The sequence below is a fragment of the Chelonia mydas genome, chromosome 11, assembly GCF_015237465.2.
Source record: "Chelonia mydas isolate rCheMyd1 chromosome 11, rCheMyd1.pri.v2, whole genome shotgun sequence".
Lineage (NCBI taxonomy): Eukaryota > Metazoa > Chordata > Testudines > Cheloniidae > Chelonia > Chelonia mydas.
In genome coordinates this window covers 12,666,770-12,693,039 of record NC_051251.2, presented here as the reverse complement: position 1 = coordinate 12,693,039, position 26,270 = coordinate 12,666,770, and the positions used below count along the sequence as shown (strand labels likewise).

At 42.7% G+C, this 26,270-nt stretch overlaps 1 protein-coding gene across 1 annotated transcript in view; it reads left to right on the top strand.

Annotated features, from left to right (window-relative positions):
• Positions 1-26,270, top strand: part of ITGB5 (integrin subunit beta 5) — a 112,707-nt gene that overhangs the window by 60,382 nt on the left and 26,055 nt on the right. Inside the window, exon 10 of the mRNA XM_007057056.4 lies at positions 8,406-8,835. Coding sequence (XP_007057118.2) covers positions 8,406-8,835 — 430 coding nt within the window. The remainder of the gene's footprint in view (positions 1-8,405; positions 8,836-26,270) is intronic.

Sequence of the window (26,270 nt, the reverse complement as noted above, 5' to 3'; positions counted from 1 at the left end):
GTAAACTCTTAAAGGCAGGAAAATCCTTTGAGGCATACATTTATCTATGTTTGCAGTGTCCATGGTCTGTTTTATGGTGCTACCACTAAGGTTGCTCTGTCTTGGCACAGGGGTTGGCAATCTGAATGGAATGCACTGGCTAATTCCTGTAAGCAGTCTAGTGGTGTATAAATAGTGAATAACTGTCCGTTTCCAGCTGAGTGTGAATCTCTGGGGAGACGGTCAGGATTGCTCCATGTATCAACCATAGATTGTGGACACGGTCTATCTTCCCTGCGGACCGAGTGCACAGCCTCTCCGCAGAGATGCTAGCCCTTGCTGGCCCAGGAAGTGAGAGAGAAACTAGGAGAAAGCATCATAATTTTGGGGATGGGGTGGGGGGGGGGGGGCTACAAATGGCAGGCAGCACAGCATGAGCATTTCCTACCTAGGACAGAGAGTCAGGCAGATTAGTAATGAGAAGCCCCCCTGACGTGAACAGAGCACTAATGGGTCTGCTGTAAGGCACAATTCTGTGCTGGCAGTGGGGGAATTGGATATAAGCTGCAGGTCTCTGCCACCTTTAATTTTCATGCTTCTCTGCTTTCTCTCAATGACCCATTAGTGCTGTAAAGTTTGCCTCTCTGCAGAAAACTTGAAAGGGAACAATGGTCTTTGTAGCAGTAGAAATTCCCTCAATTCATGTTTGGGGCTACATCCTGCCCCAGTTAAAGTCAATGGTAAAATTCCCATTGACTTCAAAGGCAGCAGGATCTGGCTCTTAAAGCTGAAGGGAAACTTTCTTTAAAGAGGATAATGCTGGTATTGGGGTCCTAATCTGCTATGGTTTAGTCCTAGAAGCACTGGTGTCAATCCATGTAATCCTGCTGACTTTTCACAGATCCCCTTAGCTCAGTCTCTCTGATCCGATTTCCTCTGTAATTTAGCATTTTTTCTATTCTCTGTAACCATTTCTGGTCTTGGAAATCAGTCTCCCACCCCCGATCCCCTTTTTCCAAAGAAGGGCCAGTATTGCTGTTGTTTCCATTAGGTGGAACTGGGTGCTGAAATTCCATTTTGCATGCTGCCATTTGGCAAATAAGAACAGAACAGAGTAGATGTATTGGGAGGAGGGATAGCTCAGTGGTTTGAGCATTGGCCTGCTAAACCCAGGGTTGTGAGTTCAATCCTTGAGGGGGGGCCATTTGGGATCTGGGGCAGAAATTGGAGATTGGTCCTGCTTTGAGCCCCGGGTTGGACTAGATGATCTCCTGAGGTTCCTTCCAACCCTGATATTCTATGATTCCAATAGCAACAAGAATTCAAGGTGACTCTTTAAAGGAGAAGGATCTTTTCCCCCCTCTGTTTTTGTTTTGTGTCTTCAAAATAAACCCAAGTGACTGTAGTAGATAAGAGAAGGGTTTATTCAGAGGCCTGGAATGAAAATACTTTGTCCTAACATAATGCCTTCCATGCAAAGATCTCAAAGTATTTTTTCCTCAACTGGTTGTGTCTGTCTGGACTGCGAGATGTGAAGCACTCTGTGTTTGTTAGTAACAATAGCAGCTCCCTGCAGTCTATAAAAGGGCAAGACTTCTTCAATCTTCATAGTCCAAGTCATTGGCTGTAACATTTTCTTGGTTCTCAAGGAGAAAATCCCTCGCATTGATTGCAGCATCACAGAATGAATTGGGATGATGAGGTGCTACATATATAATCAGAGAGAGAGAGAGAAAAACAGATTCTAACAGAAATATCCATCTAAATACCAATAACATTGTGTGGGTGGAGACTTCGATAAAATGTAGGTCCGATTTCTCAAAACCTCAGGAGATTGGGCCATATGATGCTTGCTAAATTTGCATATGCAACTATCATGATTCCATGTGCAAATCAGGAATTTGTGTTCACAACTGACCCGTTATACCCAATTTCCGTATGTAGGTGTGGACATTATATATACAAATTAATTATGGAGCTGTGCACAGTTTTGACTCTAACCCTGGATTTCTGAATATTTGTTAACGTTTGCCAGATCGTTACATTTGTTCTTTAAATAGAATAGACAAGAATGGCTGCTCCAGTTATAACTCCTTCCCACTGCACAGAAACCAGAGTGAGCAATAATGAAGAAAATTACCACTAACTGCTGGTGACGCTAATATTGCAAATCTTCTCTTTTATACTTGTGGCTTCTTTTAGAAGGAGCTGTCCACAAAAAAATAAACATTTTGGTTAGTGGGTGACATTTCTTGCATCTAAATGCAGGATAAACAGGTGAAGTTAGAGCTGGCTCCAGTTCAGATTTAAAATGCTTTGTTACAAACCGTAATGCAAACAAGATATTTAACCTGCACGTATCTTCCCAGGGACGTTTGTATACCTATCAGGAGACTGAAACACTCCACAGTTAGGCTTTAGCTTATTTTTTAGGCAATGCAACACATGGTAACGTGATGTAGCTATTTGTCGTCCCTCCTCTCCCCACAAACCATGTGGAGAGTTTTTAAAATAGAAATAGACATTGCTGTGGGGATCTATATTGTGCAGCTTGCTAAGATTAAATTTCTGTTTGATCCCTGTGCTCCTTTCACCTGGATCATATGATATTTTTAGCCTCCCTCACCAAGCTAGAATGACGCTTATGATATTTCAGGATGCAAGAACCCAGGGGGCTTTGGCAATATCACAATTTTTAGCTCCAGGTGTTCTCACTAAACTGTTTAAAACTGAAACCTGCAATACTGTTTCAGAGGCATAAAAACAAACATCTTTTTCACCTCCACTGGAATGAAAGCCAAAGTGCAGATCTGCCTGATAAAGGAACTATGTATAAACTGCACCTTCTTCTCAACAAATCTGGCCCCTGTGTGAATTCAGAACCACTTAATTCGGGACAAAAATAGGTTTGTGCTCCTATTAGCTGTGTTCACCCTACAATACCATGAGAGAGTGAGAGCTAGAGGCTGTTCTGGCTCATGCTCCAGCAAAAGAATTGTTAACTAGGATCCCGTTGCAAGGTCAGATTCTGCCCTGTGTTACACCTGCGAGGCCACAGTGAAGGCAGTGAGATTGAATAGGTGTAGGTGAGGGCTGCATTTGGCTTGTGGTATCTTCATTACTGGTGATGATGAAGAACATGAGAACATAGGACTGGAAGGGACCTCCTGGGTCATTGAGTTCAGTCCTCTGCTATTCATAGATTCATAGATACTAAGGTCAGAAGGGACCATTATGATCATCTAGTCCAACCTCCTGCACAACGCAGGCCACAGAATCTCACCCACCCACTCCTGCGAAAAACCTCTCACCTATGTCTGAGCGATTGAAGTCCTCAAATCATGGTTTAAAGACTTCAAGGAGCAGAGAATCCTCCAGCAAGTGACCCGTGCCCCATGGTACAGAGGAAGGCGAAAAACCTCCAGGGCCTCTTCCAATCTGCCCTGGAGGAAAATTCCTTCCCGACCCCAAATATGGCGATCAGCTAAACCCTGAGCTTATGGGCAAGATTCACCAGCCAGATACCCAGGAAAGAATTTTCTATAGTAACTCAGATCCCACCCCATCTAACATCCCATCACAGGCCATTGGGCCTATATCAAGGTTCCTTCCCCACTCTGAACTCTAGGGTACAGATGTGGGGACCTGCATGAAAACCTCCTAAGCTTACTTTTACCAGCTTAGGTTAAAACTTCCCCAAGGTACAAACTATTTTACCTTTTGCCCTTGGACTTCCACTGCAACCACCAAACGTTTATCCGGGTTTATTTTATTAGGAAAGCATTGTTTGGAAACGTTTTTCCCCCCAAAATCCTCCCAACCCTTGCACCCCACTTCCTGGGGAAGGTTTGGTAAAAATCCTCACCAATTTGCATAGGTGACCACAGACCCAAACCCTTGGATCTTAAGAACAATGAAAAAAACATTCAGTTCTTGAAAAGAAGAATTTTAATAGAAGGAACAGTAAAAAAGTATCTCCTCTGTAAAATCAGGATGGTAAATACCTTACAGGATAATTTGATTCAAAACATAGAGAATCCCTCAAGGCAAAACCTTAAGTTACAAAAAAGACACACAGACAGGAATATCCATTCTATTCAGCACAGCTTATTTTCTCAGCCATTTAAAGAAATCATAATCTAATGCATATCTAACTAGATTACTTACTAAGTTCTAAGACTCCATTCCTGTTCTGTCTCCAGCAAAAGCATCACACAGACAGGCAGAGAGAGATTTGTTTTCTCCCACCCCCCACAGCTTTTGAAAGTATCTTGTCTCCTCATTGGTCATTTTGGTCAGGTGCCAGCGTGGTTATCCTAGCTTCTTAACCCTTTACAGGTGAAAGGGTTTTTTCTCTGGCCAGGAGGGATTTTAAAGGTGTTTACCCTTCCCTTTGTATTTTTGACAGCCTATATACCATGAAGATCAGTTAATTACCAAAATCATGTTATCCCATCATACCATCTCCTCCATAAATTTATCGAGTTTAATCTTAAAGCCAGATAGGTCTTTTGACCCCACTGCTTCCCTTGGAAGGCTATTCCAAAACTTCACTCCTCTGATGGTTAGAAACCTTCATCTATTTTCAAGTCTAAACTTCCCAATGACCAGTTTATATCCATTTGTTCTTGTGTCCACATTGGTACTGATCTTAAATAATTCCTCTCCCTCTCCGGTATTTATCCCTCTGATATATTTATAGAGAGCAATCATATCTCCCCTCAAGCTTCTTTTAGTTAGGCTAAACAAGTCAAGCTCCTTGAGTCTCCTTTCATAAGACAGGTTTTCCATTCCTCGGATCATCCTAGTAGCCCTTCTCTGTACCTGTTCCAGTTTGAATTCATCTTTCTTAAACATGGGAGACCAGAACTGCACACAGTATTCCAGGTGAGGTCTTACCAGTGCCTTGTATAACGGTACTAAAACCTCCTTATCTGTACTGGAAATACCTCTCCTGATGCATCCCAAGACCGTATTAGCTTTTTTCACGGCCATATCACATTGGCGGCTCATAGTCATCCTATGATCAACCAATACTCCAAAGTCCTTCTCCTCCTCCGTTACTTCTAATTGATGCGTCCCCAGTTTATAACTAAAATTCTTGTTATTAATCCCTAAATGCATAACCTTACACTTCTCACTATTAAATTTCATCCTATTACTATTACTCTAGTTTACAAGGTCATCCAAATCTTCCTGTATGATTTCCCGGTCTTTCTCTAAATTGGCAATACCTCCCAGCTTTGTATCATCCGCAAACTTTATTAGCACACTCCCACTTTTTGTGCCGAGGTCAGTAATAAAAAGATTAAATAAGATTGGTCCCAAAACTGATCCCTGAGGAACTCCACTGGTAACCTCCCTCCAGCCTGACAGTTCACCTTTCAGTAGGACCCGCTGTAGTCTCCCTGTTAACCAATTCCTTATCCACCTTTCAATTTTCATATTGATCCCCATCTTTTCCAATTTAACTAATAATTCCCCATGTGGCACGGTATCAAATGCCTTATTGAAATCTAGGTAAATTAGATCCACTGCGTTTCCTTTGTCTAAAAAATCTGTTACTTTCTCAAAGAAGGAGATCAGGTTGGTTTGGCACGATCTACCTTTTGTAAAAGCATGTTGTATTTTGTCCCATTTACCATTGACCTCAATGTGCTTAACTACTTTTTCCTTCAAAATTGTTTCCAAGACCTTGCATACTACATATGTCAAACTAACAGGCCTGTAGTTACCCTGATCACTTTTTTTCCTTTCTTAAAAATAGGAACTATGTTAGCAATTCTCCAAGCATACGGTACAACCCCTGAGTTTACAGATTCATTAAAAATTCTTGCTAATGGGCTTGCAATTTCATGTGCCAATTCCTTTAATATTCTTGGATGAAGATTATCTGGACCCCCCCAATTTAGTCCCATTAAGCTGTTCGAGTTTCGCTTCTACCTCAGATATGGTAATGTCTACCTCCATATCCTCATTCCCATTTGTCATGTTACCATTATCCCTAAGATCCTCTTTAGCCTTATTAAAGACTGAGGCAAAGGCAATTGAAGGCAATCCTGTCATATAATCCTATTCATAAATTTATAAAGATCCATCTTGAAACTGGTTAGATGAACAAGCCAGAAAGATCCCATCTGGACTTTCAGATCCTAGATTATGTTTCAGGGCTGGAAATTAGAAAAACAAAACAAACCCTCTTTTGAGCACATTTTACACAGAATCACTTAGACAATAAACAGGACCGTTCAAAGCCAGTTTTTACCCTCTGTCTTAGATAGAATCGTAGATCTGTAGGACAGGAAGGGACCTTGAGAGGTCATCTAGTCCAGTCCCCTGCACTCATGGCAGGACTAAGTATTATCATATCTAGACCATCTCTGACAGGTGTCTAACCTGCTCTTAAAAATCTCCAATGACAGAGATTCCGCAACATCCCTAGGCAGTTTATTCCAGTGCTTAACTACCCTGACAGGAAGTTTTTCCTAATGTCCAACCTAAACTGCCTTTGCAGCAAATTAAGCCCCTTGCTTCTTGTCCTGTCCTCAGAGGTTAAGGAGAACAATGTTTCTCCCTCCTCCTTGTAACAGCCTTTTATGTTCTTGAAAACTGTTATGTCCCCTCTCAGTCTTCTCTTCTCCAGACTAAACAAACACAATTTTTTCAATCTTTCCTCTTAGGACATATTTTCTAGGCCTTTAATCATTTTTGTTGTCTTCTCTGGACTTTCTCCAATTTGTCCACATCTTTCCTGAAATGTGGTGCCCAGAACTGGACACAATACTCCAGTTGAGGCCTAATCAGCACGGAGTAGAGCAGAAGAATTACTTCTCATGTCTTGCTTACTCCTGCTAATACATTCCAGAATGATGTTTGCTTTTTTTGCAGCGGTGTTGCACTGTTGACTCATATTTAGCTTGTGATCTACTATGACCCCCAGATCCCTTTACACAGTACTCCTTCCTAGGCAGTCATTTCCCATGTTGTAGGTGTGCAACTGTTTGTTCCTTACTAAGTGGAGTACTTTGCATTTGTCTTTATTCAATTTCATCCTTTTTACTTCAGACCATTTCTCCAGTTTGTCCAGATCATTTTGAATTTTAATCCTATCCTCCAAAGCATTTGCAACCCATCCCAGCTTGGTATTGTCTGCAAACTTTATAAGTGTACTCTGTATGCCATTATCTAAAGCACTGGTGAAGATATTGAACAGAATTGGATCCAGAACTGATTTCTGCAGGACCCCACCTCATATGCCATTCCAGCTTGACTGTGAACCACTGATAACTACTCTCTGCGAATAGTTTTCAAACCAATTATGCACCCACCTTATAGTAGCTCCATCTAGGTTGTATTTCCCAAATTTGTTTGAGGTCATGCGAGACCGCTTCAAAAGCCTTACTAAGGTCAAGATATACACCTCTACCCCGATATAACGCTGTCCTCAGGAGCCAAAAAATCTTACTGCGTTATAGGTGAAACCGTGTTATATCGAACTTGCTTTGATTCCCCGGAGCGCGCAGCCCCCCCCCCCACTGCTTTACCGCATTATATCTGAATTCGTGTTATATCGGGTCGCATTATATTGGGGTAGAGGTGTACCACAACAACCGCTTCCCCCCCATTCACAAGGCTTGTTACCCTGTCAAAGAAAGCTATTAGGTTGGTTTGACACAATTTGTTCTTGACAAATCCATGCTGACTGTTACTCATCATCTTATTATCTTCTAGATGTTTGCAAATTGATTGCTTAATTATTTGCACCATTATCTTTTCATAGAATATCAGGGTTGGAAGGGACCTCAGGAGGTCATCTAGTCCAACCCCCTGCTCAAAGCAGGACCAATCCCCAATTAAATCATCCCAGCCAGGGCTTTGTCAAGCCTGACCGTAAAAAAACTTCTAAGGAAGGAGATTCTACCACCTCCCTAGGTAACACATGGTACTGTGTTTTATGGTACTGAAGTTAAGATATCTGGTCTGTAATTCCCCGGGTTGTTGTTATTTCAAGTAGAATCTTGCTTTTAAGTTCTGAAAAGTTTTTTGAATTCTAGAACCTGTGAAGTTCTAAAAGTCTCTTTATTTGTTAATTATTTGTATTACAATAGCATCTAGAGGCCTCAATTCACATCAGGGCCCCTCTGCACTAGGCAGTATACATACATATGGGAAAAGACAGTCCCTGCCCTGAAAAGTGTACAGTCTAAATAGACAAGTGCACCAAAGAGTTGGAAAGGGAAACAAAGGAGAGGTGATTTGCCCAAGGTCGCATGGCAGAGCTTGGACCCCAGGTCTTCTGTATCTCAAGTCACTACCACTCCCACTGAACCATGCTGCCGTTTGATGTTTCAGAAGCTACAATTTAAGCTCCTGATTTGGTCTTTTATTTATTTATTTTTTTTTAATGTCTCTACGTTCCTCTTTAGGTTTCCTTTGAGGTGTCTGTCGAAGCTCGGAGCTGCCCTGCCGAAAACACCTCGCACACTTTCACCATAAAGCCAGCTGGGTTCCGGGACACTCTGGAGGTGGAGGTTGCTTACAACTGCACTTGTGGATGTACGAAGCGGATGGAACGGAACAGCAGCAAGTGCAGTGGGAATGGGACTTACACATGTGGATTATGTGAATGTAACTCAGGCTATTTGGGATCCAAGTGTGAATGCGAAGAGGGAGAGAACGGGAACATGTATCAGAACTTGTGCCGGGAGGCTGAAGGCAAACCTGTCTGCAGTGGCAGGGGGGAATGCAGCTGCAACCAGTGCGTCTGCTACAAGAGTGAGTTTGGAAGGATCTATGGATTGTTCTGTGAATGCAATGACTTCTCCTGTGCCAGATACAAGGGTGTCCTCTGTTCAGGTCAGTATGTGTCCCTCTCTTTATTTCTCCTCATTCAAAAGCTGTTACTGTCCACTGACTCTCCTATGCTTGCTTGGCTGAGAAATGATTTTAGATCACTCCAGCATGCTTCGTATGCTGGTACTTGCAAATTGCCATGTGTTCTTTCCATGTTGAGATTTGTGCTCTTCCTTCTACACAGGGTTGGCAATTTCCCAGGAAAAACCAGTTTAGGACATGGTGCTGGTAAATACCGGCTTAAATCCAGTTTAAACTGGGCAAAATAATTGCATCAGTGTCCAGGGAGTTCAACAAGCATAGAATGAATCTTTTCAAACTTTGGATACATTCATTCAGAACTGAGGAATTAGCTCGGTCTGTCCACTACCTCAAAATTGGCCTCTTACTACAGTATGCTGCACTGCCAAATGGCCCTGGACCGGTAAACCCTGCATGCCTCTTATTGCTTAATGCTTCAAGCCTACAACTCTGCATTATTGTCCATTTCATATCATCGAATATTTTTGACTTTCACTTATATAGTAATGAAAACCGAGATATGAGTCATGACATGTATAACTTTCTTGAGAAAATACCAAACCAAAATGTATACAGACATTCATATGGTCAGTATCATAACTACATATATTAGTGTTCTATGTACTGCAGTTTTACTTTTTATTTGGACCGCCCTAAATTAATCTCTGAATCTACTGTCTTATGTAACCACAATTTGAATATGTATCTAAAACTAAGTGTAATGTGGTGTGTATTAACAAAACAGTTTTTAAAATAGAAGATGCCTTAAACTGGGACTAAGTAGTTTTTCCGGGGGCAGTAATATAGCTGGTAAAAACGACCTCTGGTAAGTATCATGCCATCTCTGCTTTTAGGTTTGTTTAAAAAATGAGATCTAGAAAGAAACTCTCACTGTGATAATGAATAGAATGCATGTTGTCTATGAGAACTGGCCTTTCACTGGCACTGGCAAAGAGTGTAGAACGAGCTGTTCTCTCCAAATTGGGACGTTCTCCAAGATCCCTGGGGAATGAGAAGTCTGGGTTGGTTGAGCTGGGTCGGTTTTGATTGGCCATCTGTTGTTGGTTTTGCATCTTTGATTAGCTGAGCCTTCTCCTTATTAGTCCGGAGGGTTAGTAGAAGCCATTTTGTCTTACTTTCTTGGGAAACGAGTGTGGGCACAGATACTAATGTGTAGATCTTACTCCCTTCAGGGCAGGGGTGCTGGAACAATTTTTATAGTTGGGGTGCTGAAAACAATTGAACCAAACTGTAAACTCTGTATATAATGGAAACCACTTCAAGTCAGGGGGTTCTGCAGCACCCCCTGCACCCCTAGTTCCAGCACCTATGCCTCAGGGTGATCCTTGGGGCAGCACATTAGCCCGTCTCCCCAACTCCAGCATTCCTGTGCACTATAGAGAGATTTTGCCCAGCTGCACATACAAGGAGAAGTAGCTTCCTACATCCCCTTTTTCCTGCCTCTCCGGCTCAGCCTTCTGTCTTTGAAATGCTCTGTCCCCTTCATGACTGCAATCAGCAACCACTTCTATTCTGTGCATGTCTACACCTGGTTCTTGCAGACAGTGAATCACACCTGGTGTGAGAGATTCAGTTAGGCACAGGGTGAGAGATCTCACCTCTCTGAGGGCCTGGCTTTTCTCATCTCTTCCTGTCTCTCTTTTCATTGTCCTTAGCTGAGGAGCTTGAATTGCCCTGCTAATTGTATCCTCAGCTGGGCCAAATGAAGACCTTCCACCGTGCACAGAGCGATGAGTCAGCCTTAGGCTACTCTCACCCTGTCACAGAAACATTCTGCTTATAGACCTTTGCTCTCCTTCTGGAATTCTTTAGTTAAGACCCTTAACTTGCAGGGAGAAGCAGAAGCAGCTTATATAAATCTCTCTGTGTATGTTGTTAACTTTATGATTTTTAAAAAATCTGTAAGACTTCATGCCACTCAGCTGACTACAGAGTACTGTGTGTGCAGTGGCCTCTTCATCCTAAAGGATACCCCAGGACTTTACAGACTGTATCATATACATTTGGGGGCATGGCATCCTCCACTGAAATGCAGCTACCTCTGGGTCAGAACACAGCTGCTACTGAATAGAACAAAACAACGCAGAGAGACTCATTTAGTCCCCTATGTAGCCTGCCTCAGGGATCTTACCAGCTGCAACAGGGAAGATGAATACAGTATCCGGTCAAAACTGAAGTGGGAGTTTTAAATAGGAAGAATACAATTGTCCAAACTTAAGAGTCTTGCCAATTCTCATGATTTTGTCATAAGACTCACGATAATTATTGTTTTCCTTAAAGCCCCAGCTCCTGGAGTCAAGCAGATACGTGCTGATTTGAGCCTTACTTTTTTTTTTTTTTTAAGAATAAAGTTTCTTGCCCTCATGGCTGTGGAAAAAGCTTCAAAATGTGACCCCAGTCCACTCTAAAGACTCAAAAAGCAGAAGGCAAATAAAAAGAACACCCAATCTATTATTTTACATGAAACCTCATGATTTTAAAGCCAACCTCATGATCTTTGGTGAACCTGACTCATGATCTTTGAACATTTGGGGTTGGCCATTCTGCAGAGAAGCTGGTCAGGACGCTGCAGCTCATGTTCTTTTCCTGCCCGCTCCCTCCCCAAAAAAGTGTGTGGGGAGGGGGGATCTTGGTTCACAGGGCCATGCCTCTTTGCCGCCTCTAAAAGATAGCACCTGTCCTCCATAGAATCATGCTGGGGCTTTTCTCCATTAATGATGTATGTTCAAATCACCAGCACCACATAAGCCTATAATGCAAAGTATTGCCATACTTTATTTTTAGGCTATGCTAATGCTATTCTGGGTCTTCTCCAGTGCACAGAGCTTCCCTGATCTTGCTCAGGTGTAGAGCCAGGACTCCCTTGCTAAACCAAACTCGCTAGCAATAACGTCTTTACGCTGCTGTTTTTGACTAAGGTTGCTATTTAAAGACTGAGTGGGAAGTGTATAGTCTCTTGGGCAGCTTTCTCAGATCGGAGCGTGAAAGCTGGCTTTGAGTTCTTCCATGTGGTGTCTGTTTTATTCCTGTGGCAGGATCCAATACTATTGGCAGGCTAAGAATATTCAAGGCACGCAGCTGATGTTGTGGTTTGCAAATAAATTTGGTGCCTCTAAAATGGACTCTGCCCCATATTCTGCTCAGTCACCTTTGGGGATCTTGGATTTGTCTGGGTTTTTAACTCACATACCAATACCTTTGTATGTCTAACCACTGAATTATCGGGATAGCTCAGCACTTTACTCTGTTCAGACCATCACTGTTGTTTGGATCCTTTTAGCAATTTGTTGGATTGGAAAATATGCTGTATAGTGTTAGACTCAAAGAACTCTGTTGATGTAGTTTAGGAAAGAGAAGGTCAAGGCAATGGTTCCCAAACTTTTTACTAAGGTGACCCATCCACTTCATTTTTCTTTTTTGGGGGACCCACCATTACCTATATATTGTGCATGTATGTGTAACTACTATTTACTATTTTTTTTTATTCTAACACCACAAAACACAAAATGATGTGCTTTCCACGGTGCTAGCACTCCAGCCCAAGTCCTCTTCTCAGCAACCTCCAGTGCCCTTGTTCTCACTTTCCCAGCCTCTGTGGATAGAGAGCTCCGATGCCTGCTACTCCCCTGTAGTTTGAGGTCATCACTCCTTAAAGTACGAGTAGAAGACAGGCTACAACAAAATACCAGAAAACACAGAACAGCCCTCCAGGCTCTCTCTGTTCTAGAGAGAATTAGCTGGTCAAAGATCCTTTGATGTTTGAGAGGCCTAACTGAAACCCAGCTCCCCACTCCAGGCATTGCGACCTACTACACAGGGTCTCAGCACCACTCAGGATTGGCCCAGCTGCCCCTCTCTCATGATGAAGGGGTGGCTGGGCCAAACCTGCGTAGAGCTGCAACGTGCCAGGTCGCGACACCACTCATTCATATTTGGCCCAACCGCTCCTCCGTCATACCCCTTCCTGCAAGTGGCCCTGGTGGGCAGGAGCACTCCTAGAGCACGTACAGTGTGAGAAGTGACATGGGAGGGTCAGTGACAGGTGACTTGCCTAGACATTTACTGCAGCCCACTGGTGGGTTAAGACCCACCGTTTGGGAAACACTGGGTTAAGTGGTGACTCGGTTAAAGTTTGTAAATACCTACCTGAGGAACAAATATTTAATAATGGGCTCTTTAGTCTAGCAGACAAAGTTGTAACAAGATCCAGTGGCAAGAAGTTGAAGCCAGACAAAGTCAGACTGGAAATAAGGTGTACATTTTTAACAGTAAGGGGAGTTAACCAAGGGAAAAATTTGCCAAGGGTTGTGGTGAATTTTCCATTACTGGCAATTCTTAAGTTACGAGTGGATGTTTTTCTAAAACTCTTGCTCCAGTTTAAACAGGAATTATTTTGGAGAAGTTCTCTGCCCTGCGTTGTACAGGAAGTCATACTAGATTAGGGGCAGACAAACTTTTTGGCCTGAGGGCCCCATCAGGTTTCCAAAATTGAATGGAGGGCTGGTTAGGGGAGGCTGGATCTCCCCAAACAGCCAGGCGTGGCCCGGCCCCTGCCTCCTATCTGACCCTCCCCGCACTTCTCACCCCCTGCTCCCTTTCCCCTGACCACCCCCGGACTCCCCACCCCTGACTGTCCCCTGCCGCCCCATCCAACCCCCCCTCTCATTCCTGACTTGCCCCCTGGGACTCCTGCCCCATCCAACCCCTGTGTTCCCTGTCCTCTGACCGCCCCGCCCCCTATCCACACCCCTGCCCCCTAACCACCACCCCCAGATCCCCTGCCTTCTATCCAACCCCCCCTGCTCCCTGCCCCCTTACCATGCTACCTGGAGCTCTGGTGGCTGGCGGTGCTCTAGCCAGAGCACCAGGTAAGGCCGCGGCTCTGCAACTGCGCTGCCCAGCCACCCAGAGCGTTGCACCGGCGGCGTGGCTCACTGAGGCTGCGGGGGAAGGGGAGCCTCCCGGGCCAGATGCTCAGGGGCTGAGCAGGAGGGTCCCACGGGCCGTAGTTTGCCCACCTCTGTACTAGATGATCACATTGGTTCCTTCTGGCCTTAGAATCTATGAATCTATGTTTTTCTTAGATTTTCCTATTCTTGTGTTAGAGTCATTGGCACCATCCTCTAGAAAAATGAAGTTAAAACGGTAAATGGGAAAAAAAGGTTGTCCTCCACCCTCCCCGCGACATTTGGGTACTCAGGCTTTGCTCATATTGGTTCACCCCAATCAGCCGTTTAGTCATCCCCTGTCATACTCTCCGGAATCCTTTGCACCCTTGCGCACCATAGGAAGTATCACAAGATCAAAGGGAGATGGGCCTATAAAGTGCTTCTGGCATCTCGACCAGCAGCCAGGTGGTTTTGGATTGTGGGGTTTTAAACTGTTCTAAAAACAGATTTAAAAATATAAAAATCTTCAGACCTTTATATTATATTTGTATTGCTGTAATATCTAAAGCTCTAACTGAGATCAGGATCCCATTGTGCTAGACACTGTTCATATACATAATAAAAGACCATTCCTGCCGTGAAGACCAGGGAAAATAGAGGCAGAGAGAGGTGAAGAGACCTGCCCAAGGTCACACACCAGTTCAGTGGCAGAGCTGGAAATAGAGCTCATGTCTGTCAAGTCCCATTCCACTGGCTTGTTCACTGAATAGCCTGCCCTCCAGTATTGTATCCCAACCAGCGACTAATCCGGGACACTTCTACATCTTTTTCGCTTTAAACTGTGGATGGGCCTGATGGAAAACCCCAGTCTTGAATGAACAGATCCAACCTTTGGGGAAGTCACAGCCCGCTTTTGCAGTGGGATCATCTCTGGTATCCCTGGATCTAACATCCCCTAACTCTCTCAGGCAGTGCATGTCTTGATCTAAACTTTGTGGCTTGGGCCCACCTCTCCTCCTCATTATTACTTTAATAGAATAATGACTATTAGTAAGAAATGACCTTTTGGCCTCTCAGTCTGAGACTACTGGGAGCTGCACAGCACGTAGCTCAATACTGTGGTCAATGAGAGAGAGCTCTCTCCTGTCTTCATTTGTAAGTATCTCCCATGAGCCCCCATGCCAAACCCTTGTTCCCAATGGATAACTCACTTTAAGAAGCACTCAGCTTCCTCCTCAGTCATTACAAAGAGCTACATTGCACCTCCTGTTCTTTTCATTGTTCCCAGTGCAGAAACTTCTGGGCACAGTAGTGTATGTAGGTTCTCCTTCCATGCAGCAAAACGTGTGGATGAGTTATATGGAGGTTGGATGGGACCCACTCTAAAGGGAAACAAGAATGTCACTACTCTAGATGTAGAACTGGAACATCATAGGCCAGCTTGTCTCATGTGTCTGAATATATGTCCCACACTAAACAAGGTGGCACTCATATGATTACCCAAGATATTATGTCTATTCCTGTAAATAGCCATAACATTGAGAGGCAATTCAGTACTGTGCATCCCTGAAGAATGGCTGTGAAAATAATTCACTGGCATTATGATGCACTATAACTGTTGACAAAGATTGCTTCCAGCTCTTTACAAACCAGTGACATTGTTCCACTGTTTCCTAAATCCAAGAATAGCTGTTTTAAACCACAGTTGAATGATTCCTGGACAGGAGGCATAGAATGCTTTATATAACTTCCACCGTCCCCAAAACACAAGAGACAAACAAACAACATTTCACTGGAAGTCTGTTTTTTTTCCCCTTGAAAAATGAATCAGTTGATTATTGAAATGAGGAATGAACCACTCCTAGGCTAAACAGAAGTTGCTGTTTCGTAAATCTACTGATGAGACAACTGTCACTGGATGCTGAAAATAGACAAGCTTTCTGAATACAGCACAGTGGTGCACATCATGCTGGGAAATGCACAACTCTGATTTCTGATCTGTAACATTTGGATTGCTATGTCGGAGGAAAAAGAATATTCCTATGGTTTTTTAAATAGCCACGATAATCTGTTACTTGCAGTGTCTACTGTATTTTAGTAGTAGCTTTATAGAAAGTCACTTCAAACTCATGCTGTTTAATCAGTTCCTTGCTATCCCGTGCTCCCGGTCTGTTTGTTGTAGCTTCCTGTTGTCTGTAACCTTATACATAGTTTGTAAACCCTTCAGGACAAGGACCATCTCCTTTGTTATGTTTGTACAATGTCTAGCACAACAGGGAAGAGCCTCTAACCACAAATGCAGTATAAATAAAGAATAATAATGTTGATGTAAACTCTAAATTGCTTCTCCCGCTACCTGACATGGAACTTACTCGTATGAGGAATTAGTGGGCCTGTGGGATCAGGAATTTATAGTCTATCCTGCCCTTTTAAAAAAGTCGAGCAGGCTCTGTGGTTTATCAAGCATTTTGCAAATATTAATTAATCCTTGCGACACTCTCCTAATTATTATAACTATTAAATGTATAGTAACAATTTTACAGGTTGATAACCAGAGGCACAAAGAAGTTAAATGATGTATCTGAGGATCGAACCAGGAATCCTGACTTCTACGTCTGTATCTGTGTGCTAACCACTAGACCACACTGCCTCTCAAGAGCATATGCTATGTGAGAAGATACCATATGAGTATGTGGGAGTAAAGCACCATGGGTAAAATATGCAAAATCCCTTAAAGGTCCATTTTCAATAGTGATTTAGGAATCCAAGTTAGCAGATTACATGTGTATTTAGCCGCTAATGGGCTAGCTTTGTGTATGATGCAGCAATAGCCACCTACCCAAGGACTTGATCCTTAGAGGTGCTAAGAATCAGCAAATCCTTTGCAGTCTTGGCAATATTTTGTTTTGAGTTCTTTTTTATTTTATTAAAAAGAGAAGAACTGGAAGTGACCAAATTTTTTGTTTTTAAGCAAACTCTTTGATTAGACATCTAACGCCCAGATGCTGTAATTCAATTTCTGGTGCCCTAACCCCTGGCTCCATGATGATATTTGTTAACCCGGACCTTCCAGGAGATCCAACAGAAAGGTGCACTGCTTAGTTCGGAATGGTATCCCAGTTATCCCTGGTACCTTGGTTAGGCAATAGAGAGGGGAAGGTGTTTGCCAAACTCTGCAATACCAGCTCTTGGCACTGATATTGTGGGTGGTACTTCTCCCCTGGAGCAGGCACTGTGAGACCAGCATTGAGGCCTGCTATCATGCTAATTACCACAATCCTAGATACTTCCTATAGACTTATTCATCCATAGTGGTGTGGGTGGTTGTTATTGTATTGAGGTTGCACTAGGAGCCCCGGTCATGCATCAAGACCCCATTGTGCTAAGCACTGTACAAACAACAAAAAGTTCTCTGTTTTAAAGACCTTACAATCCAAGTACCATAGTGCAGTTCCAATCATTTTAGTGAAGTTAGAACAGGGATAAATTTGGTCCACTGGGTCAAAACCAAACCTGCATTCGATTACAAATCAGAGTCTGCGATGTCAAACATGCCATTATACATTTTCCAGTGCAGGGCTCCCTCTTAGAAAGGCTTCTTAATTATCCTGGATATAATCTGCCAAACTCCTACTCCCAACTCCAATGACATCTCTTGATAAGCGTTTTTGTAGACCTTGCCTTCCCTGCTAACAAGGGTGTGTCTTTTACCTCAAGATAACTGATGTCTGCATGTGAGCTTTCCTGAGGTAAAAACACAGTGAAGGCAAAGCACTGTGGGTTGACTGTGAGATAAATTAGGCGAGCTCAATCCTAGGCGGGGGTATAGGGCTGACCTCACCACGAGCTTGTTTACACTGCCACTTTTGTTGGTATAATATGTCGCGCAGGGATATGAAAAAACCACACCCCTGAGCGACATGAGATACATCAACAGAAGCAGCGGTGTGGACAGCGCTATGTCGGGGGGAGGGGTGGGGGAAGAGCTTCTCCCACCAACATAGCTACCACCACTCATGGAGGTGGTTTTATTATGTCTACGGGAGAGCTCTCTCCTGTCAGCATACAGCGGCTATGTGATGAAGTGGGACTGTTCTTAATGTTTTCTCTGAATATTGTGGGGGTGCCTCAGTTTCCCTATGCAGTTCTTAAGTATCTAGGTGGTGGGATAAGGGTGTATGATCATTGCAGAGCCCTCGAGGGCAGGTATGTGCAGGGGTCTGGACACAGAGAATGGCCAACACCCTGTTTCCTGGCCACTGATGGCCTGGCCCTTCCCCCCTGCAAGGTGATAGCTAAGGGGTTGAAGACAAAGAGATAAGGTGGCCTCCTGGCCCGGGAAAGGGACAAAGCTCAGAGGAGGAGGGGCGGGAGAGAGTTTCAGTTTGGGGCTGGCTGGGGACATGGAGTGAAGTGCTGACGTGGTTGTCTGGTTCACTGCCCCCCAGAATGGACCTGGCTGAGGGGTCCTGTTCTCTGTACCTACAAGCTCTGTTTTAGACCATGTTCATGTCATCTAATAAACCTCTGTTTTACTGGCTGGCTAAGAGTCACGTCTGACTGTGAAGTTGGGGTGAAGGACCCTCTGGCTTTCCCAGGACCCCGCCTGGGCGGACTCGCTGTGGGAAGTGCATGGAGGGGCAGAGGATGCTGAATGCTCTGAGGTCAGACCCAGGAAGGTGGAAGCTGTGTGAGCTGTTTTCCCTGCAGACAGTCAGCTCACAGAGAGGAAACTTCACCAGAGTCCTGCCTGGCTTCGTAGGGAGCAGTCCCAGAGCATCGCCCGGGGACTCCGTGACAGGCTACTTGGGCAATCTTACAGGGGTGCAGCTCTGTCTGTACAGCTGTGCCACTGTAAGTTCCCTAGCTGTAGACAAACCCTTAGATTACTTCACAATAAACCTAGAGTGCTTTGTCTTCACTGTGTTTTAACCCCAGGCTAGCTTATGCACATTAGTTACCCTGAGGTAAAAAAGCACGGCATTTTTAGCAGCGAAAACATAAGCAGTACCAAGCTCTGACATTCCAGATAATTGGCTTCCATTAATACAGACAGGCCGGCAGTTCATCTGCCCTATGTTCACAACTCTTCGCTAAAGCAGAATGAACCTTCAGACCAGCAGTCCTCAAGCAGGAGTCCGGGGGCAACTGGGGAGCCGCGAGCAGGTTTCAGGGGTTCCACCAAAATAAACCAGAGAGCAGGCCCAGCATTAGACTCACTGGGGCCCAGGGCAGAAAGCCAAATGCCAAGCTCTGCTCCCCGGGGCTGAAGCTGAAGCCCAAGCAATTTAGCTTCGCAGGGCCCCCTGTGGCATGGGCCCTGGGAAGTTGCTCTGCTTGCTACCCCCTGGCTTTTAATCTACTGAAAAACAGTTGTGGCACTGGGGCGGGTGCAGGGGGGGGGAAAGGGGGGGCGCTCAGAAAGAAAAAGATTGAGAACTCCTGCTTCAGACTGTTTTTACCTAAATATTTTAAACATGGGTGTGTAAAGCTAAGCACTTGCACTGAAAGTGAGTCACCTAAATAACAAATGTGTTCATTCCTGACAGCTCTGGGTATCCAATACCTCTGAAAATGAGGCCACTTTTGCTGAGGGACCTAATTTTAGTTTGAAAATTAAGTTTCAAAATTTCAGCCTAGAATTCTGGTAGGCTTAAAAAGGAATCATCGCCACTGTAAACATTTTATGTAATAACTTACAGGGTGTGGATTATGAGTTTGGGATTTTTGAGGGGAAAGCAAGAGAGCTTGTTTATACTTTGTGTCTGATGACTCTGATGTTTGGGAGCTTTCCAAAGCAAATTGAAGGCATGTCAGAACGGGACACTGCGCCCTGTTTATGAAAGAGGCATTCATAAGGGAATGACGCCTAAACCACACTTTTAATGTTTTTGTCATGTCAACATTTTTCCCCCCCTTTTTCGTTCTTGCAAAAGAGTATAAGCAAAGTCCTAAGGTTAATGCAGTGCATTGAATAGAAAACCTGGAGATAACTGGGAAAGACAAAAAGGCTACTAGAGACATGGGTGTAGAAGTTAAAAATAGTCTTTTGATTTGGACAGAATATTGTTTAAAGTATGCCGAAATGTTATGATTGTGCGGTGGCTGCAGATGCCATGCTATAAAGATGAATCATGCAGCTGTGGAGTAAAAAGTGCACTATCTCTTTAATTGCTGCTACTGGAGTTCATATGTAGCCTATACTTTCACATTATGTGTAATTCTGCAGCAGTTACAGGAGGTTGAAGACAGAGTGCTGAGCAGGAGCACCCAAATGATATGAAATCTTTTGAGGCTCAGTTGAGAGTCACTGTACTGTCGTTCCTAAACTGTCAGAAGACTATTGAGCAATCCCTTGGCGCCAGCTGTTTGGTTAGAGATCACAGCCCAAATCATTAGCAGCAGTTCAAAGGCTCCTGATGTGCCATTCAAACAGTGGTTGCTTATGGTGGTTATAAGGGCTAGGGGGAAGGGAGGGCAGTTGGGGCAGGTTGAACTCAAAACACTCTCTGGATCAGATGTTCATTTATTAGGGAGGTTTATAGTACTGTGGGTTTCTCTAGATCTCTCGCTCTCCTGCCCTGAGCTGCAGAACCGCAAATGGCAGCAGGAGCAATGGGAAATGTGGGTTGCAAAGTGGAGATGAGGAGCTAGTTTCAGATCACCGTTAGGGTAGTATATGCTTGGAAGATGCTTTCCTTACTGATTCCTCCACTAATAGCACCTCTCTTCTCCCCTTCTTCATCATGCAAGCCTGCTGGTTGATTCATATAGGGTTCCTCTTGAAGGCTATAGCATAGGAGCTGACATCGTAGATCAGACTAAAGGTCCATCTAGTCCAGTGTCCTGTCTCTGACAGTGGCCGGCACCAAAGGCCTCAGAGGAAGGTGCTAGGAACACTACAGTAGCAGTTATGAGATAATCTATCTCCAGGGACAGTTTCTTCCTTACTCCCAATAGTGAGAGGTTGGCTTATGCTATTCAAAACATAAGGCTTTATATCCATTTCAGAACTCTTGGGATTTTTGTAATGGTTATTATCATCATCACTCTAGCTAGTCTTGTTTCCCTTATAAATGCCCAGCCCTTTTTTGAATCTTCATTAACACCTTGTTGCAATGAGTTCCACAAACTAATCATTCGCTGTATGAAAACTTATTTCCATTCCCCACTTTTAAAATGTACTTTTAATTCAGTTGAGCTTCAGACATGAATTGTTCTAAAGAAAAATGTTATGAGAATTTTTTTTAGGGATGAAAAAAACACCTACCTTGAAAATGGCGACAGCAACTTGTGTTAAGGTAGAAAAAGTACAGTCCAAACAAGACCGAATTGGTTGTGGAATCTGAATTTACTAAACCAAGCATTGCAGTGTTACTTTGTGAAGATCATATACAAAGATAGCTGGTTCCTTCTGTATGGAGAAATATAAAACCAGCGTATAGAAAATTCCTGTTCTCCTTCATCTGTCTTACATTTTTGTTCAGCAAATAAAGATGCAGTACGCTAGATCTGACTTAGGGAAAGTTTCCATTTTTGGAGATTTTGGAATGAACTCTAGCACACTCTAAATTCTGCAGTGCTTTTAAAAATTACCTCTTTTTATTTTTATGTTCTTAATGTATTCATGTTGGATGTATGGATAAATGTGAGGGCAAACCAGTGGCCAAAAAACTTCTAACTTCTCCTGCATGCTAATGTAATATCATGTGGCCTCGTGGATAAAATACCTGTCTTTATATTTTAAAAGTATGGAGTTGAGTTCCTGTTAAGGCAGCAAGTCTTATACTGAGGTCTATGGCAGTTGCTAGAGAGATAGCTAGTCCTAATGATTCTGGCTCCTCCATCTGGTTTCCAGCTGCTAGATTTCATTGAGTCAGCTAAAATACATTAAATACTTTTCCATGTAAGCAATGGCTGTGTTTGCCAGAGGGATGTTATGCAAGTGCAAAGGCAGGAGGATGTGTCCACTTGAGGATCTCTCTATTAAGTTGTGGTCCACACTGTGAGAAAGCTTGAGAGCCCTTCTATTCAGGCTACATGTTTTCCTAAAGTTCTTTAGAGACCCTGGGGGTTTTCGCCTTCCTCTGAAGCATGGGACATGGGTCACTTGCAGCTTTAAACTAGTGTAAATGGTGGATTCTCTGTAACCTGAAGTCTTTTAAATCATGATTTGAGGACTTCAGTAACTAAGCCAGAGGTTATGGGCCTATTACAGAAGTGAGTGAGCAAGGTTTCTGTGGCCTGCGATGTGCAGGAGGTCAGACTAGATGATCATGATGGTCCCTTCTGGACTTAGTCCATAAATCTATGAGTTTTTATATGGCCTTAATTCAGCTACACAATTCCATCTTATGTTAATTTTTATTGCTGATAAAACCCAGCAACCAAAACCCTGATTCAAAGCATTTAATATAGTAAAACAAATCAAAAACAATTTAGCTGAATAAGGACAAAAAATAGATTAGGAAACCAATTAAGTTAAACAAAACCCCATTGAGACTTCTTCTGTCCTAATCTTGGATTCATAGACTACACACACGTAAACTCTGAATGAAGGAATGAGGGGCTCTGTGTCTTGTTTGACCATTTAAAAGGCTAACCCCATGCATCAGCTTTTATAGGTATTACATCTTTGTATGCTTAAGCTGTATTTTTCCCCCCTGATTCATGAAATGTTTTGGCTCCACATATTTGATGAGAAAGTGAGCCAAACTTGGGGCCTACTAACCCTGTCTTGTTCTCTTGCTGATTGAGTTAGAACCATTAGGCTGAGCATGTTCCATTACTGTTGTCACCCTGATTAGTGTAAGGAAATGTACGGTTGAGGTCAACTGGAGCAGACAGGTCTTGCCAATGTAATGACGACTGATTTGAACAGTGGTAAGCAGCAGCCAGTTGTTAGTTTCACTCATAGTGAGGTTGCTCTTGCTATTGTAGCAGGTTTAATTGGGGGTCCTGTTTGACCATGCATCTGGGCTGATCTGTCTGCAGAACAACACTCCAATCTCAAATCAGGTGCAGCTGCCATTTACTCTGTAGTCCTTTTTCATATGTGTTTTTCTGGTAGAGACTGACTTTCATTTTAAATAAGTACAAACCAGGATTGCCTCTGTCTTTGGCAAACATCCTAGATATAGGCTTAATTTCATTGATCATTGAAATGCAGCTACATCAGGGGTGGGAAGCAGCAGCTGTCTCTTATGACACTTCGATCTGGGGCAGTTCATCAGATTTGTCACCTAAAAAGAATAGTTCAGATGTGGGAATCTCCCTCACATTCTATGCAGTGAAGACCGATGCAAAGAATTAACAACTTCTCCACAATAGCCTTATTTTCCTGGAGTGCTCTATTAACACCTCGATTGCCCACTGGCCCCACTGGTTGTTTGGCAGGCTCCTGCTTCTGATGTGCTTAAAAACATTTTTGCTTTTAGTTTTTGAGTCCTTTGCTAGTTGCTCTTCAAATTCTTTTTTTTGCCTGCTCAATTATACTTTTACACCTGATTTGCCAGAGTTTATGTTCCTCTCTATTTTCCTCAGTAGTATTTGACTTCCAATTTATAAAGGATGCATTTTTGCCTCTAACTGCTTCTTTTTCTTTGTTGTTTAGCCACGGAGGCACTTTTTTTGGTCCTCTAACTGTTTTTTAATTTGGGGTATACATTTAATTTGAGTTATTATGGTGTTCTTAAAAAGTTTCCATGAAGCTAGCAGGCATTTCACTTTTGTGACTTTACCTTTTAATTTTCTTTTAACTAGATTCCTCATTTTTGTATAGTTCCCCTTTCTGAAGTTAAATGCTACTTTGGTGGGTTTCTTTGGTATTGTCACCCCACAAGGATGTCAAGTTTAATTATATTACAAGTCTTGCTCTTACGACAGAAAATTCTATTCTGATTCATACATGGATTTCCATTCACCAGTCTTAAATACCTGTTGTAGCTGCATAGGTGCACAAATGTGTGTGGGCATTGGGCAATTTCTGAGATTCATTTTTACAAACTTTTTATTTTCTTTCCATACAATAATTCTTACAGGTCCAGTGTATAACTGTCAATATGCATATTGTATGAGGGGTACGCTATATGTTCTGTTTAAGTTTCTGAGGGCATTCAGACTAAGTATGCTCTTTCTATGTTGAGACTTTTAGGGAATGTTTAGAGGTACTCCATGTTTTGCTTATATTAGTCTTTCTCAAGTACAAGAGCCCTCTTAAAGGTTCACTTTCTCTTTCTTTGACAGTCAAATTTTTCTCAGGTATATCTCTATTTTCTTCTGTTTTTATTTTTCCTCAATCTGGTTTCTGTTCTGTTTACGGTTTACTCCTGGTGCGTCTGGTTTCCTCTTGTCAAAAAAAAAAAGAAAAAGAAAAAAAAAAGGGATGTACATTCTGGGACACTTCTAACTATTTAAAAGAAAAATATAGATCTAGAAGATGAAAAGGATCAAAACCCATCAGTGCCCAGTCTCCAGCAGTTGCACATAATCGAGCACATGAGGACACCCACATAATTGCAAAGAGCAATCCCTATGTGATGTGTCCGGGCAAAGGCCAAAATAAAGCAGAGAGGTCCCTCCAATATGTCTGGGGGAGAAAGTCGATGAGTATATCCCCAGTCCCCAGTTTAGCAATTGATGGTTCATGTGAACAGGAATGGCAGTAATTAAGCATCTTATCCTATTTGTACCCAAAGGTTCCATTGCTATCAATGTAATTGTCCATTTATTTCTTTTATCTTATTAAAGTAGATTCTGCCAACACATTCTGAGTGGGACGGAGAATGGTGAATATTAAGCATTTCATTTCCCTCACATCCAGACTTCGATAGTATTACATTTAGATCCTCTCTCTGCCTCTGGAATGAATCCTTGGTTCATCCTATTGCAGCACTACATGTGGGACAGGCATAGCTAGATATGGATGGCCCTGCTTTCCTCCTATTCACCTCACCTTCACTGGAAGAATGAGTTCTCAAAATACATGTTTTTAGTGCTAACATATGTGCTTTTTGGGAGGGGAAGAAAACCCAGAAAGCAAAATTTAAGAAAAAATGAAAATTGAGATGGACTTGAACTGAAGATCTGAATCAAGATCCCAGTTCTAAACAGCTCCAAACTTTTTAGGAAAGTCAGTATCAAAGTTAGTGATTTGACCCCATCTCTATTTTTACGTTTTGTATATGTGTTTAAATATAGGGGGAAACTTGAGTCACATGTCAGTAGGGATATATTTCTAATTCATTTCTACTTTCCTGAAACAGATTATTGCAAAGATCACCCAACATGCAATAGGTTTACAAAACAGTCTCCTCAGATTCAGGAAAGTAGCAGTCCTCAGTGGCACAGAATAAAGGCAATTTAAGATTCAGTTGGGGAAAAAAATTTTTTCCTCTTACCTAGAAAAAGTAGATCAGGAGCTTGTTCTCAGTCTCTCATAACACAGATAGAAAGGGGATGGTCTGTGAAATTGAGAAGTGACAAAACTGGTAAAAGGAAATCTATTTTCATGTCCTGTGCAATTAGACTTTGGAACTTACTGCCACAGGATGTTGTTGAGGTCAAGAATTTAGCAAGATGCAAAGTGGGATTAGACATTTTTTTTGGATTACAAGAATAGCCAGAGTTGTGATAATTGATGCTAACAAAAGAGTATTGGAAAAGATATATAACCTCATTCTTCCGGACTTAAATCCATCTGTAACTACTGTGTTAAGAATTAGGAAGAGAACTTCCTGAGGTGCAGATTATCCTATATCTACTTACCATGGGATTTTTTTGTACCTTCTTCTGAAGCATCTGGTGCTGGCAAGGATAAGAGAGAGGCACTGGACTGATTGGACTACAGATCTGTTCCAGTTTCGCAATTCTTATGTACCTAACTTCTCTGGCTTCTGTATGTGCCTCTTGTACTGTTTTGGAAAGTCATTAACCATTTATCCTTAAAATAACACTTGTTTTATTAAAATAGTAAGCAAAGAGTCTATCAACGACAGACATTTTCTTCCCACTAAAATATTTATTAGTTGATATTGAATGTGCTGTTTAAAAATACCACGTTTGGGATTCTCTTCAGCAATGTTCCAAAAGAACTACAACCCAAGAGGAAGCTGGAGCAACCCACTGGGTAACATGCTCAAATTTCAGCTTTGGGAAGGCCGTTGACAAACATGCTCCATTTTCATTCTCACTGTTTATAGCTGCTGTAGATCAAATGAAGTATAGCTCGCACTTCGTCATAACCCTCTTTGTAGCAGACTGGATCTGCAAGGTGTGTGGATTTATCAACAGAAGAAGATATGGAGACACAACTTAACTGCATAGTGATGAGTGTTGTTCTGTTGTTTGTTGTTGTCATCCCCTAGTAGCACCTCCTGTAGTTAAGGTTGCAAAGCAATCTCTGTTGCAAATCCCATTTTATATGCTCATAACTTTCCAAAACATTCATTTCTTGGATTGAAATGTTTCATAGTTGGACCACGGAGGAGGTGTGGACTTGTATGTGTG